We start from the raw sequence: 17286 nt of genomic DNA on the forward strand, positions 1-17286 counted from the left end.
CAAGCAGAGTCCCTTCCGGTCACATTCACACACCAACACTGCAGAAGTTCTAGGAGGCATCCAGACTGAGTTCACAGCACACTTTTGCTGGGGGGCCGATGTTTTTCTGCAAGACGTAAACCAATAAGCCTTACAAGTAACGGGTACATCCAGCTTCTTGAGGCTGAGAGCGGGGCCAGAGTCCACAGACAGAGGTGATGTGCGTGTTGGAGAAGAGTTACGTTATCTGTGTTAGAAAACAGGCTGCTTCTCTTATGACAGGTGCGGCGGCTCCTGTAAAGTAATGGGACACAACATGCCAAGGTCACAAGCAGATCCAAACCGCAATGGGACACAGCAGCTGGCACGTGGGGACAGGGACCTGCCGTCCGGGCCGGGCAACGTCAGGCGGGATGCAGCCGCCTGCTGTCGGAATGAGGGAGTTAGTGAGGGCATCATTGCGTAGAAGGATCTGGAATCTTCTACAAGCAATACTGGCCTGAGCCCTTCTCTGGGTTCTCTGCTTCCTGGGAGAGCCAGAAACGATGTGAACACAGTGAGGGTGCAGGCCCCGCGTGAGGACAGCTCACGGACCTGGAGACGGGTCTGGGGCCCTGGCAGGCAGCGGTCCCCCAGGCGGTCCTGCCCTGCTGCAGGGGACACATGGGTCTTCCTTTCAGGACAAGGTCGTTCTTTGCCCGTCCCCTTCTTTCCTATCCCGGTCTCCAGAAGGACCCAGGGTATCAGGTGCCCTGGGCTGTGCCGCATGGGGCATTTTGGGGTCTGGAGGAGCGGCCCGGAGGCCCTTGCCTTCTGGTCACGGCTCTGCAAGAGGTGACTGAGGAAGGACATTGAGGGTGTCTCGGGGACCGGCTGGGGAAGCGTGGTCTTCGTGGCAGGCACAGCAGAGCTCACCTACCCATCATATCTTCTCCCACATTTTCCAGTTCTGGGTAGGGAGCCAGGGCCCTGTGACTAGGTGGCCAAACCCATGAGCAGAGATCGCGCCGCTTCTGGAGGGAGAGAAACCCCCACGGGCGATTCCCCTGTGTGCCTTCCCTGCTGTGGCCCCGGGGGGGCAGCCACCAGGGCGTGATGCCTCTACCTTGTGTGACAGGACCCCCCTCAGTCTCAGAATCTCCCCTTGTCTCAGCCCCTGAGCGACTGGAGTGCGGGTTCCCGTAGCACAGCCTCCCTGAGCCTGACCTTGGGTCACTCCGCTCAGGAGCAAGTCACAGGGTGCGGCCCCCACTCCGGGGCCGGGGCTCCCACAGCGTGTGGGCAGCCACGGTGGAAGCTGCCTCCTACTCTGGGCACCTGGCATCGGCCCAGATGTGCTGGGGGCTCTCGACCCTGATGTCATCACGTCCAGACTCTCAGAGTTAGGCGGCGAGGACACTGCGGGACAGCAGGTCAGGACCGGGTTCAAGGGGACGCCCCACGAGGACAAGGACCCGATTCCAGCATGGCTCCAAATTCTTGCTCTGTCCCGCCTCCCGGAGTCAAGGGAGCCTACCGGGCGGATTTCATGAGCGCCATGGGTTCTGGGGTTTTCTCCTTATTCTCAATGACCAAACACTCACCGTGTCTGTTTCCAATGCCCTAGGCGCCTTCAGCACTGTGGTCAACGGTTCTGGAACTCTTGGATCTCAAGTGGAGGATTCTGGAAACCCGGTTTCTCTGACGGGAACTCAAGGAGGTTCTGTGTCATTTCATATGACCCAAAGTCCAGAATTAGCTCCAGGACTCAAGCTGGAGAAGATTTCTTGGGCCATTAAAAACAAGTCTGACTACGTACTTCTCCTGCACGTGTCTCCTGGGGAAGATGTTCCAAAATGGGTCAACTTCCAGGACAAGCTCGAGAAGAGGGTCCATGTGCTCAACACCACGACCCTGAGGATTGACAACCTGACCCTTGAGGACAGTGGGCAGTACTGGGCTCGAGTCTCCTTAACACAAGGAAGAGAAATGAACCGGTATTTCCACCTCACTGTCTACGGTAGGTGGTGGCTCCTCCCCCAATACATACTTACCCCTTCCTTTTGTCCCTGGGAGTGTCCCTGGCCCCCCTGGCAGGACCCCTTCCAGACCCCACCTTGAGACTCTGGCTTCTCCCTTGAAACTGGATGCGGTGTGTTCACCACATGTCGAGGCAGAGCTGACATCACGCCTGAGGCTTCACGCAGTGGGTCCCGTCCTCATAGCCATCGCTGTCTATTTGGGTCAAGTCTGTCTTATCTGTAAAGTTGATTCACCATCCTTGAGGGGAGGATGCCAGGGCGACAGTGAGATTCTGCCCGAGAAAGCCTGAGGCGTGATGCTCCCCACTCACGTGACCCTGTGTCCTCTTGTCCCTCGGGCCCCAGAGCTCGTGCCCTGCCCCCAGATCCTGGCCGAGACTCCATCCATCACACCAGACTGGTGCAACGTCACCCTGGAGTGCCACGCCCCGGGAACCAGAGAGGACGTGAATGTGTCCTGGGAGAGCCTCCCCAGGGAGCTGGAGCAGAGAGGGGTCCCACGACTGGCCCCCAACCCCTGGACCCTGGCTCTGAAGCTGCCCCTGAGCCAGCCCAGCCCCAGCATCACCTGTGTGGTTAGCAACCCAGGGGACCAGAAAACTGCCACCAAGGACCTTGGGAAAGTCTGTGCCCACGGTGAGTGCATCCTGTCAGAGGGGAGGGGACTCCCGGGGCTCAGGTCCCCCTGGGTGAGGGTTCCGGGCTCTGTCCCCCATGTTTAGGTCACCTCCTGCCACCGTCACCCGTCCAGGAAGCTGGCAGGCACATCCCGCTTGCTTCTGCCTTTCGGTGTCTCTCTGCTGCTCCTCTGCACCCCTCACCCTGCTGGTCCAGGCAGCCCCCTCGGGTACCTCACCCTGCCTCATCCTTCAGTCCTTGTGTGTCCCGGGAGGTTTCCTGGCTGGCTGCCTTCGGCCTTTTCCCAGCCCTCCCCCCACGGCTGAGCCGTTCAACACATGGACCCTGTCCTGTCCCTCTCAGCCCCCTGGCCCCAAGCAGGGGCCCGGCGCTGGTTGAGCGACAGGACCTGCCGTGTTCCCCCCTCTCCAGCCGAGACCGGGTCCCTTCACACGTCTCCACGTGCCTGGCAACGGGCATGTGACGTTGTCTCTTGTCTCATCCTTCTTCACTGTCTGTGTGGGAGGCAAACAGGTCCACTTGGACAGGCCGGTGCTGGTTACTTGAGACACATCCTGGGGGCTCTTGGCATCACGTTCCTGATCCTTGGAGCTGGACTGTACCTTCGGTGCTCACGTGGGAAGAAGCAGAGCTTGGAGCCTGGGAGAGGCAGGTGCACTTCTCCTACCGGGGCCATGTACCTCCCCCCGCCCCCTACTGACCCTCAGCTCTGTTCCCCCTGCATCTTGCTGCTAAGGGGTGTCCCTGCAGAAGGCTGGTGGGTGTGGGCATGACCGAGGGGGTCATGGTGGGGGAGGGTACAGGTTTCCAAGGCTCATTCAAGCTCCATCCGTGGGACTCTCCTGCAGGGTCGCAGGAAGAGCACAGGGCCTGTATTGATGGCGTCTGTTATGCAGGGAAAATGTCCCGAGACCACAGGAAGCAAGTGAGGCCTGGGTTCTCCCGCGTCCCGGTGTCTGGGTGTGAGTTTGTCAAACCCAGGGATCAGCAGTTTCTGGCCTCGTTGCCTCTGTATCCCTCTCCAGACAGGGCAGAATTAACACGGGGTCCGTGCAGTGCTGGGCGCTTTGGGGGGAGGTCAGGTGAGCGCCATGGCATCTGTGTGGGTTCCTCTGGGGTCCCTCTGTCCCTCAGCTGTGGCAGGAACCCTCTGTCTGCGTTCCAGGGTTCAGAGGAGACACATCTCGAACAGGAGACACTGCTCACGACAGTCTACAGTGAGGTCCGCCACCCAGGCCAGGGCTTGAGGGTGATTTAACTGGAAGAAGCAGGGAATCCAGCCTCCCCCCGACACCTCTGTTGTGCGCGCGATGCCTGCGGCCCTGGTCGTGCCCCCTCCCCCTCTGACTGCTCTCAGCAGGGACCGGATTCATCCAACCTCAGCGAATCTCTATGCGGACGCGTCGTGCAGAAGTTAAGCGGAAGACACACATCGCGGCAGATCGAGGGGGACCTTCGTCGTTAAACGAGTCCAAAGCTGTGGTCCGGTTCCGCTCAGCCTCAGCCCCTTTGGCAACCGTCAACGGAGCCCACTCTCCCCACGTCTGTGCCCCGTCCGTCGTCCTGTCCGGACCCTCGGCCTCTGGGACCCATCGACACGAAGTCTCAACTTCCAGCCTCGACCGGTTCACCACCAGCCAATAGTCAGTATGTGCATGTTCCTTCTGTCTCTCTCCCCAAATACATATGCAAATAACCACTTTAAAAAAAAACAGATGAAATTTGTCTAAGACCTATTATGGCTTTGTAATTTCAGGTTTAATTTGAAAAAGTTTGTTTCCACTCTGACCCTTGTGACTCTGCCCACAGCAGGACCCCCAGCCACTCCCTCTCTGTCTCTTACTGCCCCCACCCCCCCATCCTCTGCTGGTCCCCGCGGAGCCCTCCTCTCTCCCCTGCCACCACCTCTCCCCCGGTGACTCTGGCTGAGTCCGAGGCCGGAGCCTGGCTGTGCCGAGCCCGCGTCTCCAGTCCTGAGCCGACACCCTCAGGCGGCCGCCTGATGAGCATGGGCTCTCGGAGGCACAGTCACCTGTGGGAAACCCGATTCCTGTCTCAGGGGGACCCTCCCTCTCCCTGGCTCCTCCATGGGCTGTGATGACTTTTCCAGCTACCTCGGGTCCCATCGCCCGCCCACTGGCTTCAGCAACACCCGGAGGTCCCCTTTGCTCCCTCGTTCGCTCCCCCCTGGCGTCCACACCTCCGGCAGCCCGTGTGTCCCCGTATCTGCCCTGCTCTCTGCACGAGGTCCTCGCTGAGCGCCCGCGTCCTACTCTGGCGCTCGGCCCCAGCTCCCTGCAGGTCCAGAATGCGGACCAGAACCCGGTACCCGCCTCGTCCCCGGGACCTACCTGTGGGGCCGGCCCGTGGGCGCCCCCTTCCCAGCATCGGGGGGCCTGGGGGGCTGACCTAGCAGCAGAATCCAGGCAGAGGAAGGAAGAATTTGAAGAGGAAAGACTGAGGACCCTGAGGGCACCCCACCCTCGGCTCTGGGACCTCAGGTCCAGGGACACTGGTTGTTCTGCACACAGGGCACAGTCAGCCTGAGAGATGCCTTATTCTTAGCCTCGGGCCAGCTAATAAGACGTACCAAACTTCAGATCTGCAGGGGAGGCCTCAAGGCCCAGAGAGCCAGGCCGGGTGGGGGCAGGAGAGAGAGGAGGCGCTGGGCTCATGGGTGGGAGAGACCCCGTGCTGGCCTCCGCCTGCATCGCCCTGTCCTGCCCGTCCCTGTCGTCAGCTGTCCAGCAGTGAGGTGGACGAGGTGTGGGCTGCCTCTGCTCTCCCAGCAGGTGTGTGCAGGCGGGTGTGGCCCGGACCTACAGCGTTCATCAGGGGCTGTGGCAGCAGCAATCTCCCCCCACCCCGAAACCCAGTGTGTCCACAGAGCAGGGCCGGAGGGGGGCGTCCTCCACACGACTCTCATCCAGGACACCCAGGAATGAGGGGCAGGAGAGGAGGGCACCTGGCAGCCGGCCCTGTCCTGTGGTGCCTCAGTTTCCCCTGCCTGGGCTATGGCCCTTGGAGAGGGACAACTTGTGAGTGGGGATGGGGCCATGGCACCTTTCCCAGTGTTTCTGGTAGGTTAAGGGTGGTCTGTCACCTTCACTCTTCCCTGCTGTCTACTCTGCCCTCGCCCCCAGCACCCACCCCCTGTTCCCCGGCTCCCAATGAGCTCCCGGGGACCCGCAGCGGCAAACACAAGAGGGACAGACAAGGGCCAGCCCCAGGGAGCGCGGGGGACAAGCCGACTGTGCCTCCTGCATCCGGCCCCCAGGAGTCTCCCTATGTCCTTATAAACTCCAAAGTCCCTGTCCCCAGACGTGAGCCCTTGCCCGCCTCTCTCCAGTTGGACCATCTCCGTAGGCAGCCGGAACAGGATGGCCGAGTTGGCCTGTTCTGGGGGTGCACACAAGGCGGGTCACAGAGCCTGTGGTCTGTCATCTGCGGCCCCTCCCACTCGGATCCCGACCTTCTTCCTGTGGGTCCTGGTGCGGGTGCCGGCACCTCTATAGAGCAGGTGGGGAGGAGAGAACCGCGGAGCCACAGGGGGTCCTGGAGAAGGTGCAGAGCCCCCTGCACAGGGCCCTGCCCTCCGGGGACGCTCGAGGCCTGTGCCCCGCCCCCCCCCCCCCCCCCCACCCCATGAAGATGGCCGGGCTCCCCGGTGAGGCGAGATGTCCCCACTCTGTCTGCTCCGTCTGCGGAACTGACCTGCTTCCCGAGGCCTGAACTGCTTCCGCCAGCCTGGGAGCTCCTCTCGGACGAGGACTCAGCTCCCTGTCTCTCCCTGCCCCTGTGCTGCACACAGTAGGCGCTCATGACCTGTGTGTGCAGGTGAACCCACGGTGAAGGCTTCTTGGCAGGAAGTCTCCAGCGGCAGTTCGGTCCTCGGCCGCCAGGTGGCGGCGGTGGCCAGCGCTCAGGGCCTGGAGGGAGGCTGCTCAGGGCGACTGGGGGGGGGGGGGTGGGGGTGGGGCCGGCGGTGCTGAGGGGGGTGGGGCGGCGGAACTTCTCCCTTGGAGCCCAGACCCACCACAGGGCAGAAGGGGGAGATCAGCGCCAGACACACTGGGAGGGGGGGCAGGTGGCAGGGGGGGCAGTGCAGACATAAATGTGCAGCCAGGAGTCAGGGATCAGGAGCCAAACCTGGAAGGTAGGAGCCCAGGTGAGCGGTGGGGGGCGAGGTCGAGAGGTAGGAGGGGTGCGGGGTGAGGGGTGAGGGCGGGATCTGAGGGCAGCGACTGTGATTGAGGAGGGGGAGGTGGGAGGGGGATCTGGGGCTGGGAGGGGGGTGGGTGACCGCCGGAAAGAGGGATCCCTGGAGTATCTTGGGTCTGAGGTCCGAGGTCCCGATCCAGGTTTCTGGGGTGAAAGAGGCTGGAGGGCAGAGTGGGGTGCTTGCCCCATCCTCTGAGACAGACCCTAAGAGGTGAGGGCCGATCCCGGGGGAGGGAGATGGGATGCAGGGGATCCCTGAGGTCGCAGGTCATGGGGGTGATACCTGGTCCTGAGAGAAGGTTTGCTCCCTGGAGGAGGAGTCGCTGAGAGCTCAGAGCCTGGAGCCTGCCTCGCATTCTGTGTCTCCCTCTCTCTCTCTTCTTTCCCCTGCTTGCGCACTCTCTGCCTCAAAACTAAATATACATTTAAATAATTTAAGGGAAAGTCTAGGGGTGCCTGTCTGGCACAGTCTTTGGAGGGCGAGACTCTTCATCTGAGGGTGGTGAGATCGAACCCCACGTTGGGAGCAGAGTCTACAAAAAAAAAGTAGTCTAAGGTTTGTTAGGTTCAATTAAACAAAATGAATGACACAGGAAATCAATTGTTCTGTGTTCTCTCTGGAAGGTGGATCCCGATGACAAAGATCATGTTTTACACATATGATTAAAAATCCTACTATTTCCATAAGTTCGCCTTTTGGGGCCCCTGGGTGTTTCAGTTGGTTAAGTTTCCGACACTTGATTTCCGCTCAGGCCATGATCTCACAGATCAGGGGTCGGAGCCCCGCATTGGACTCTGTGATGAGAGCCTGGAGGCTGCTTGGGCTTCTCTCTCTCTGTGTCTCTGTCTCTCTCTCCATCTCCCTCTGTCTCTCTGCTGGGTGCTCTCTGTCTCTGAAAATATTTAAATAGATTTAAAAAATTAATTTGCCTTTTCCAGAACCTCATGTAGCTGGAATCATACAGTGTGTAATCTCTTCAGATTGGCATCCTGCATGTGGTAACAGGCATTTACGTTCCCCGCAAGTCTTGTGGTTTGATAGCTCGTTTCCTTTTAGTGGTGCGTGACGGCCCATTCTCTGGATTTAGCTGTTTATTTATTTTCCCTGATGTCATATGATGTGGGGCATCTCTCCTGTGCTTTTTGCCATCAGCGTGTCTTCTCTGGTGAGGTGTCTGTTAGTGTCTTCGGCCTCTTTTCATTGGGTTGTATGTTTTCTTAATGTTGAGTCTGGAGAGTTCTTTATATATGTTGGCTAATACTTCTTTATCAGCTGTGTCTTCTGCAGATATTTTCTCCCTGTCTGTGGCTTGTCTTTTCCTTCCCGGGATTGCCTTTGCAGAGCAGAACTGTTTCATTTCACTGAATTCCTGTTTACGTCATCTTCCTTTCATGAATTGTGCCTTTTGTGTCTTTCTGAAACGTGTTCACCAGTCCCAAGAACATCTAGATTTTCCTATGTTGTCCTGTCGGAGTTTCCCAATTCTTCATTTATATAGAGGTACTGATCCGCTGAGTTAGTTTTTGGGAAGGGTGTGATCTCTGTGTCTCGGTTCTTTTTTTTAGCACGTGGACGTCTGGTAGTTCCAGCACCATTTGTTGAAGAGACTGTCTTTCGTCCATGGCATTGCCTTTGCTCCGTGTCAAAGATCAGTTCACCGTCTATACGTGGGTCTATTTCTGAGCTCTCTATCCTGTTGCACCGTTTGGTTCTTCTCACCAAATCCATAGTGTCTTGATGGCTGTAAGTGTGTAGGAGGTCTTGAAGGAGGGGGTGTCAGTCTTCCACCTCGCTCTTCTGCAACATAGAAAATGACTCCTCTGGGTCATTTTCTCTCCATGCAAACTGCGGAATCACGTGACCAATGTCTACAACATAACGTGCTGGGCTGCAGATTGTGGTTGACTGAATGTATAGATCAAGTTGGGAATTTGGATATCTAGACAACATTGAGCATTCTTATCCATGAACATGGTCTATCTCCCCATGTACTTAGTTGTTCTCTGATTTTGTTTCTGAGAGTCTTGTAGTTTTCCTCATAAAGATCCTTGCATATTTTGTGATATTTGTGCCTAAACACTTCACTTTTGCGTTGTCAGTGTAAACGGTACCGTGCATTCAGTTTAAAATTCCATTTCTTCGTTCCTGGTGTGTAAGTGAGTCATTGAGCGTCGAGTAGAAACCTTGTGTTTCCTGGAACAGGCCTGAAACAGGCCACAGGGCCTGTTTCCTCTGCCTGGGGGTGTGAGAAAGGAGAGAGGCTGTCCGGGGGCAGGCCTGGCCTCCCTCCCCCTTCCCCTCCAGTGGGGCTTCTGAAGGTCAGGAGGGACTGAGGTCTGGACAGACCAGTGGCCTATGAGCCTGAGATGTGGGCCTGGCCCCGCCATGGCCCGGCTTCCAGACCGTGGGCCCATCAAATACCCTAAATGGGCCCCGACGTTGCTCATCTGTAAAATGGACGCTAATCTTGATATCCGCCGCCTCTCGCAGGGACCGAGCCTGGGAACCGCAGAAACCAGACACGCTGTGCGCGGGTGACGTTAGCTCTTGCTGCCCAGGACGGCGGCGAGTGACAGAGATCAGCACGTGGGGTCGAAATGTCCCTGGTAGGGTGCCGGCGTGGCACGTGTGTTGGCGGCCCCTCCCGTGTCCCTGCCCTGCAGCTGCTGGGGTTCCCTCCTGGGCCCTGGGCCCCGCCCCCCACGCAGTGGTTTGGGTGAGCAGACACTCTTCCCCCGAGGTGCTCCCCGGGGGTGCAGGGACAGGCACAGGGGCATTGCCGACTTGCTCCCCATCACGCCGAAGTGAGTGGTGAGCTGCCCGGGTGTGGCCTCCGTCCGAGGAGTTTCTAACCGCGAGGCCAGGGACTGAGCCTTCTGAAGGACCGTCCCCGTTACGGGACGGGAGCGGGGGAAGAAGGCGATGTTGATGCTCTCTTGTCCAAGAGCACAGAGCAGGTCGGGGAGCCCAGAGTGGACGGGGGGACTCTTGGAGGCCACACGGTGGGAAGGGACAGGGGCTGGGATGTTGGGTCTCAGAGGTCACGGTTAGGAGCCCAGTCCCTGCTCCGCCCTGCTGAGTGACCTGCGATGGTCGTCCACACCCTTAGGATGGGCTTCCACATCCCCAGAAGGGACTTCCCAGCCCATAGGCTGACTACCTTCAGTGCGTGTCCCCAGCCATCCTGGGGTCCAGCCTTAGGATCCGAGGCTCTGAGCAGCTGGGGGGAGCCTCCGTGGGTGGGGAAAGGGCACGGCCTGGGGGGAGTTATGGTGCTGCTCCCCCAGGGTCCACAGAAGACAAGGTTCTCAGAGGTCGTGGGGCCCCGACTGGGGAGAAGAGGCCTGACCCTCAGCAGGTGGCCGTGAGTCTGAGGCAGCCGAGCCTGTGGACGGAGGGGCCCGTCCCTGCCCCCTGCCTGTGTGTGAGAGCGGGCCCAGGGCTGGCAGAGCCTTAGGGGGACGTGCTGGTGGGGTGCTGCCCTGTTGGGGGGGTTTGCCTTGTGGGGGGGCAGGGCGGGTCTGGGTGCCCGGAGGGCCTGGGGTGCCGGCAATAGGGAAATGCCCGTGTTTGCACTAGGGTGTGGGGGTGGGCCCTTCCCACAAAGTGCTTTGTTCTTGTGCTCAGAGCGTCTTTGACCCCGGACTGTTGAAGTTCAGAGAAAGTCAGAGAGGAAACATGACTCGTTCATGGTGTAAAGACAACGGACAGGCCCAAAGCAGGGGGCCGGGAGGGGCGTGTGCTTGGTACAGTGGTTTGTGCGACTTTGGGCCTGGCCATCGGCTGGCCCTGGGGAGCAGGGCTGCCTGGGCAGGGTGTGAACCCAGGGAAACAGGTAAGGGGTCCCGCTGGCTGCCAGCTGGGGAGCTGAGATCGCCACGCTGGTCGTGCCCACAGGACGGGGCGTCTCCCACACAGCGCCTCACCGAGGGGGGTTCCTATGTTTATTCCACCAGCCTTCCCGAGGGTCACTGCAGGTGCCAGAGAGAAGAGGAAGCATCTGAATGGCTTATCTAGACCAGCCAGCTTGTCCTAGACAGTTAGCTCCGCCCTTGGGGTGGGAAGAGCCTAAGAGTGTTCTGAGCAGAAGCTCGCCTCTTCTCTTGCCTCTGCCTTCTGGATGTTTCCTCCACAGCCAACTCGGCCCAGACCAAGCCTGAAGGAGGCAGCCTGTGATGGGAGCCCGCTCAGAAGACCCCCACCTGTGCTGGGCCTCCCGGCTCCTGGGGTTCAGCAGCCTCGTCCTCAGTGAGTGGCCCGGGCTCCCCGGGTGGGAGGCCGGTGTGCGGGGCAGGGAGGCGGGGGTCCCGTGTGTCTGATGTCTGTGGGGAACAGCCCGAAATACCAACTGTGTGAGGGAGCACGAGGGGGGCATCTGGCTCTGAGCCGGGACCCGCCTGGCACAGGGGAGAGGCTGCCTCTGCAGCTGTGAGGGGAGCAGGGGGCCGACCCAGGGTCCCCGTCGGAGCTGGAGGACGCTGGTCCCGCTTCTGGGGCGAGAGGAGGGCACGGACACAAGGAACCAGGAAGGGAGGGCGGCCTCCGGAATTTGAGGGTGTCTGCGCCCACTTGCTGGAAGGGTGTGGATGTCCGAGGGCACTGATAATCAGGGCCCCGGGACGGGGTGAACGGGGTGACGGGAAGGGAAGTAGCAGGTCCCCAAAAGGGAACTGAAAGAAAGACTGTCCTGATGAAACCCAGATAGTCCCATTAGCACTTCCCCCGAGACCATCTGCCTTCGTGTAACAGATGAAATAAAAACAAAGGACAAGACCGAGGTCTCCAGAGCCATGGATTCCTGGGAATTTCATTTCCTGCCATGTTTTGCTTGAGTGCCCTGGCTTCTCTGGGGGAGGGGGATGCAGGGGTTCTAGGAAATTCCCGAACCTGGGGCATCTGTAAGCAGGGCGTTTCTCATTAGACATGAGGATTGTGGGGCCTGGGGGCTCAGTTGAGCGTCCGACTCTTGATTTTGGCTCAGGTCATGATCTCACGGTTCACGTGTTAGAGCCCCACGTCGGGCTCTGTGCTTTGTCAGGCTGCAATTGTGTCTCCTTCCGTCTCTGTCCCCACTGCACTCATGCTCTGTCTCTGTCTCAAAATAAATCAATACATTTAAAAATTTATTTAAAAAAAAATGAGCTTTGTAAGGCGTTGACATCTCTTTGATCTCAGTATTATGGCCACAACAAATTGTAGGCTTTCTCTTTCTTTTAATTTTTATTAACTGGAAAAATATGTGAGATTACGTAGAGTTTTCTCCGTCAACATCTGGGTTGGAAGATTATGTAGGAAAGAAGGAAAGAAAAATGGAAGAAAGAAGGAGAAAGGAAGGAAGGGGGGAAAAGTAAAATTTTATGTTCATTGCTGAATATTAAATTTTATCTTCTTCAGGGCCTCCTGGGTGGCTCAGTCGGTTAAGCTTGGGACTTCAGCTCAGTCATGATGTCTCGGTTGGTGGGTTTGAGCCCCCAGTCGGTCTCTGTGCTGACAGCTGGGAGCCTGGAGCCTCCTTGGGATTCTGTGCCTCCCTCTCTGTCTGCCCCTCCCCCGCTCTCTGTCTCTGTCTCTGGAAAATAAATCAATGTAAAAAAAAAAAAAAACAATAAAATAAAATAAATGTTATCTTGTTAAATAAATCCTGGCTCTCTGGATCACAGCCACCTGTGTCCCTGGCCGTCTGTCTCTCTGTCCTTCTGTCCTTCCTCTCTGGGATTAGCACCTTCTGCTGATCTGAGAGCTCTCACTGCCTTCAACCGAGCTTGAGTCGGCTTCCAGCCTCCTGAAGCCCAGGCTCACCATCCAGCCTGGGGGGCAGGCCCTCCCCTGCAGCCTGAGGGCTGAGCCTCCTCCCTCCCTGGTTGCCTCCTTCCCAGCAGGTGCCCGAGGTCTTGCCCTGCCACAGGCGGACAGGTACCTGGGTGCCCTTTCCCAGGAGAATAGCTGGGGAGTGAGAGGCCAGGACTGCTGGGAACCGCTGAGACTGAGCCCCTTCGCAGGGCAGGGTAGGGCAGGGGGAGAGGTGCAGGCAGGTCCCTGCAGGGGAAGCCCTGGGCTGGGGGAGAGGGAAGCCGGCTCCATGGGCAGCAGCCCAGTGGAGAGAAATGGGGAGATGCCCACACCATGTGGAGCCACAGTATCCGGTCCTCCCTCGTCTCTAGGACGCTGCCCCCCTGCACAGGTGTGCTCAGTTTCTTGGTGCTGTGGACTTGACAGGGACCATGGAAACCTGCTGCCGTGGACATGGCTCTGAGAGCTCCATGGCTCTGAGCGGAAGGCCCGGCGGGACTTTGGCTCCCGTGGCCGCCTGTGGGGCGGCACCATGGGTGTCTGTTTCCCGGGAGTCCGTCCCTGATCCCGGGAGGAGACCCCGAGAGGGCAGCTGGTGGGGAGCACAGGGCTCCATCCGGGACCTGGGAAGTTCGGGGCGGACCCCAGTTGTGCTTGCCAGGAGCAAGCATCGTCCTGATGGGAACAGCTCACACCTAAGGGAAAGCTCTCGCCTTCTGACACCCTGGCAACGGTTCCCTGAGGGGAGCACGGTCATTGTCTCCTCGTCAGAGACTCAAGGAGAAGGCAGGGAGGTTACATGACTGCCCGAGGCCACAGGCTGCAGAGAGCGGAGGACTCCAGCCTCCCGGACCTTCCCCCGTCCTCACCGCCCTGCTGCAAGGGACCTCCTGGTCTGAGACCCAAGCACAGTCCCTTCCGGTCACATTCACACACCAACACTGCAAAAGTTCTAGAGGCATCCAGACCGAGTTCACAGCACACTTTTGCTGTGGGGCCGATGTTTTCTGCAAGACGTAAAACCAATAAGCCTTACAAGTAACGGGTACATCCAGCTTCTTGAGGCTGAGAGCGGGGCCAGAGTCCACAGACAGAGGTGATGTGCGTGTTGGAGAAGAGTTACGTTATCTGTGTTAGAAAACAGGCTGCTTCTCTTACGACAGGTGCGGTGGCTCCTCTAAAGTAATGGGACACGACAAGCCAAGGACACAAGCAGATCCAAACCGCAATGGGACACAGCAGGTGGCACGTGGGGACAGGGACCTGCCGTCCGTGCCGGGCAGCGTCAGGCGGGATGCAGCCGCCTGCTGTCAGAATGAGGGAGTTAGTGAGGGCATCATTGCGTAGAAGGATCCGGAATCTTCTACAAGCAATACTGGCCTGAGCCCTTCTCTGGGTTCTCTGCTTCCTGGGAGAGCCAGGAACGATGTGAACACAGTGAGGGGGCAGGCCCCCCGTGAAGACAGACCTGGAGAGGGGTTTGGGGCCCTGGCAGGCAGCGGTCCCCCAGGCGGTCCTGCCCTGCTGCAGGGGACACATGGGCTTCCTTTCAGGACAAGGTCGTTCTTTGCCCGTCCCCTTCTTTCCCATCCCGGTCTCCAGAAGGACCCAGGGTATCAGGTCCCCTGGGCTGTGCCGCATGGGGCATTTTGGGGTCCGGAGGGGCGGCCCGGAGGCCCTTGCCTTCTGGTCACGGCTCTGCAAGAGGTGACTGAGGAAGGACATTGAGGGTGTCTCGGGGACCGGCTGGGGAAGCGTGGTCTTCGTGGCAGGCACAGCAGAGCTCACCTACCCATCATATCTTCTCCCACATTTTCCAGTTCTGAGTGGGTAGCCAGGGCCCTGTGACTAGGTGGCCAAACCCATGAGCAGAGATCGCGCCGCTTCTGGAGGGAGAGAAACCCCCACGGGCGATTCCCCTGTGTGCCTTCCCTGCTGTGGCCCCGAGGGGTGCAGCCACCAGGGCGTGATGCCTCTACCTTGTGTGACAGGACCCCCCTCAGTCTCAGAATCTCCCCTTGTCTCAGCCCCTGAGCGACTGGAGTGCGGGTTCCCGTAGCACAGCCTCCCTGAGCCTGACCTTGGGCCACTCCGCTCCAGAGCAAGTCACAGGGCGCGGCCCCCTCTCCAGGGCCCGGGCTCCCACAGCGTGTGGGCAGCCACGGTGGAAGCTGCCTCCTACGCTGGGCACTTGGCATCGGCCCAGATGTGCTGGGGGCTCTCGATCCGTGATGTCGTCACGTCCAGACTCTCAGAGTTAGGCGGCGAGGACACTGCGGGAGAGCAGGTCAGGACCGGGTTCAAGGGGACGCCCCACGAGGACCAGGACCCGATTCCAGCATGGCTCCAAATTCTTGCTCTGTCCCGCCTCCCGGGGTCAAGGGAGTCTACTGGGCGGATTTCATGAGCGCCATGGGTTCTGGGGTTTTCTCCTTATTCTCAATGACCAAACACTCACCGTGTCTGTTTCCAATGCCCTAGGCGCCTTCAGCACTGTGGTCAACGGTTCTGGAACTCTTGGATCTCAAGTGGAGGATTCTGGAAACGTGGTTTCTCTGACGGGAACTCAAGGAGGTTCTGTGTCATTTCATATGACCCGAAGTCCAGAATTAGCTCCAGGACTCAAGCTGGAGAAGATTTCTTGGGCCATTAAAAACAAGTCCGACTACCTACTCCTCCTGCACGTGTCTCCTGGGGAAGATGTTCCAAAATTGGTCAACTTCCAGGACAAGCTCGAGAAGAGGGTCCATGTGCTCAACACCACGACCTTGAGGATTGACAACCTGACCCTTGAGGACAGTGGGCACTACTGGGCTCGAGTCTCCTTAACAGGAGGAAGAGAAACGAACCGGTATTTCCACCTCACTGTCTACGGTAGGTGGTGGCTCCTCCCCCAATACATACTTACCCCTTCCTTTTGTCCCTGGGAGTGTCTCTGGCCCCCCTGGCAGGATCCCTTCCAGACCCCACCTTGAGGCTCTGGCTTCTCCCTTGAAACTGGATGCGGTGTGTTCACCACATGTCGAGGCAGAGCTGACATCACGCTTGAGGCTTCACGCAGTGGCTCCGGTCCTCATAGCCACTCGCTGTCTATTTGGGTCAAGTCTGTCTTATCTGTAAAGTTGATTCACCATCCTTGAGGGGAGGATGCCAGGGCGACAGTGAGATTCCACCCGAGAAAGCCTGAGGCGTGATGCTCCCCACTCACATGACTCTGTGTCCTCTTGTCCCTTGGGCCCCAGAGCTCGTGCCCTGCCCCCAGATCCTGGCCGAGACTCCATCCATCACACCAGACTGGTGCAACGTCACCCTGGAGTGCCACGCCCCGGGAACCAGAGAGGACGTGAATGTGTCCTGGGAGAGCCTCCCCAGGGAGCTGGAGCAGAGAGGGGTCCCACGACCGGCCCCTAACCCCTGGACCATGGCTCTGAAGCTGCCCCTGAGCCAGCCCAGCCCCAGCATCACCTGTGTGGTCAGCAACCCAGGGGACCGGAAAACTGCCACCAAGGACCTTGGGAAAGTCTGCGCCCACGGTGAGTGCATCCTGTCAGAGGGGAGGGGACTCCCGGGGCTCAGGTCCCCCTGGGTGAGGGTTCCGGGCTCTGTCCCCCATGTTTAGGTCACCTCCTGCCACCGTCACCCGTCCAGGTAGCTGGCAGGCACATCCCGCTTGCTTCTGCCTTTTGGTGTCTCTCTCCTGCTCCTCTGCACCCCTCACCCCTGCTGGTGCAGGCAGCCCCCTCGGGTACCTCACCCCTGCCTCATCCTTCAGTCCTTGTGTGTCCCAGGAGGTTTCCAACAAGCGAGGGGGGAGAGTCAGTGGTCGGTGCCACCTGAGGGAGGCCGAGCCAGCCGCTGCCTGCAGGGTTCAGGCGTCGGGGCTCGTGTGCCCGTCTCCGGTCTTGGGGACACGCTTCCCGCCCAAGTGCTCGCCTGGATTCCCGGATGTGTCCTGGGCTCCCCAGGTTTCAGCCTCTGGCCAGGCTGCTCCTTCTTCCCCCAGACCTTCCAGTCCCGCGTCCTCCCCTTCCCCACTTACTCCCGTCCAGGGACCCCTTGCCTGCAGCTGCCCCACCGTGTGTGACCCATGCTGGCCCATAGGAGGCCACGCCGGGGGTCCCGTCCAGCAGGCACTGACCTCAAGCAGGGCTCCTCACCTCGTCTGCTCAGGGCCCTGCAGGAGCCCCCGCTGAGCTGCCCTCACCCCTCGCCTCCTCTCAGGAGCACAGGGCCCTCCCACCCCCCAGAGCTGATGCTGTGGCTAAGGACACCAGAGGGAGGGGCCGCGGCTGCTTTTGCTTTGTCTTCCTGTCCCACCTCGGCCTCCCCACCTGACTTGCTCACCGTCAGCATGTCCCTGAGTGAGCAGCGACCAGCTTGCCTGTGTGCCGCCTCGTCCCTCCACCCCATCGTCCCCCTGCTGCCTCAGCATCCCTGAGTCCCTGGGGAAGCTCGTCCCTCAGTGACCGCTACCCCTCTGGAGGAGCCTCCTGCCTCCCGCTCACCCTCCTCCCTCCGGCTCCTCCCTCAACTCAGTTCGGCCCTCACCTCCTCCGGGAAGCCCTCCCTGGAGACCCGTGTACGGGCTGTGAACCTCTAGTGCACCGCCATGGCCCTGGCTGGCTGCCTTCGGCC

General features: G+C 59.5%; 2 protein-coding genes across 4 annotated transcripts in view; both read left to right on the forward strand.

Annotated features, from left to right (window-relative positions):
• The window catches only part of LOC109256350 (SLAM family member 9-like), a 33604-nt gene that overhangs the window by 14859 nt on the left and 1459 nt on the right, over nt 1-17286 (forward strand). The window contains exons 2-6 of one of the 3 annotated variants that reach the window (XM_053908875.1): nt 262-665; nt 1586-1978; nt 2346-2636; nt 3153-3287; nt 3488-3564. In XM_053908875.1, coding sequence (XP_053764850.1) covers nt 1696-1978; nt 2346-2636; nt 3153-3287; nt 3488-3564 — 786 coding nt within the window. In that variant the 5' untranslated portion in view covers nt 262-665; nt 1586-1695. Of the gene's footprint in view, nt 1-261; nt 666-1585; nt 1979-2345; nt 2637-3152; nt 3292-3487; nt 3565-17286 lie in introns of those variants that run through there. The other 2 variants (XM_053908873.1, XM_053908874.1) reach the window with 2 other exon arrangements.
• LOC128778806 (SLAM family member 9-like) lies at nt 10807-16759 on the forward strand. Its single transcript, XM_053908879.1, has 3 exons — nt 10807-11109; nt 15133-15525; nt 15894-16759. The coding sequence occupies exons 1-3, from the start codon at nt 11037-11039 to the stop codon at nt 16268-16270; spliced, it is 843 nt and encodes a 280-aa protein (XP_053764854.1). The 5' UTR covers nt 10807-11036; the 3' UTR covers nt 16271-16759.

This window comes from Panthera pardus, unplaced genomic scaffold (genome assembly GCF_024362965.1).
Source record: "Panthera pardus isolate Hobbes unplaced genomic scaffold, ASM2436296v1 HiC_scaffold_21, whole genome shotgun sequence".
Taxonomy (NCBI): Eukaryota; Metazoa; Chordata; class Mammalia; order Carnivora; family Felidae; genus Panthera; species Panthera pardus.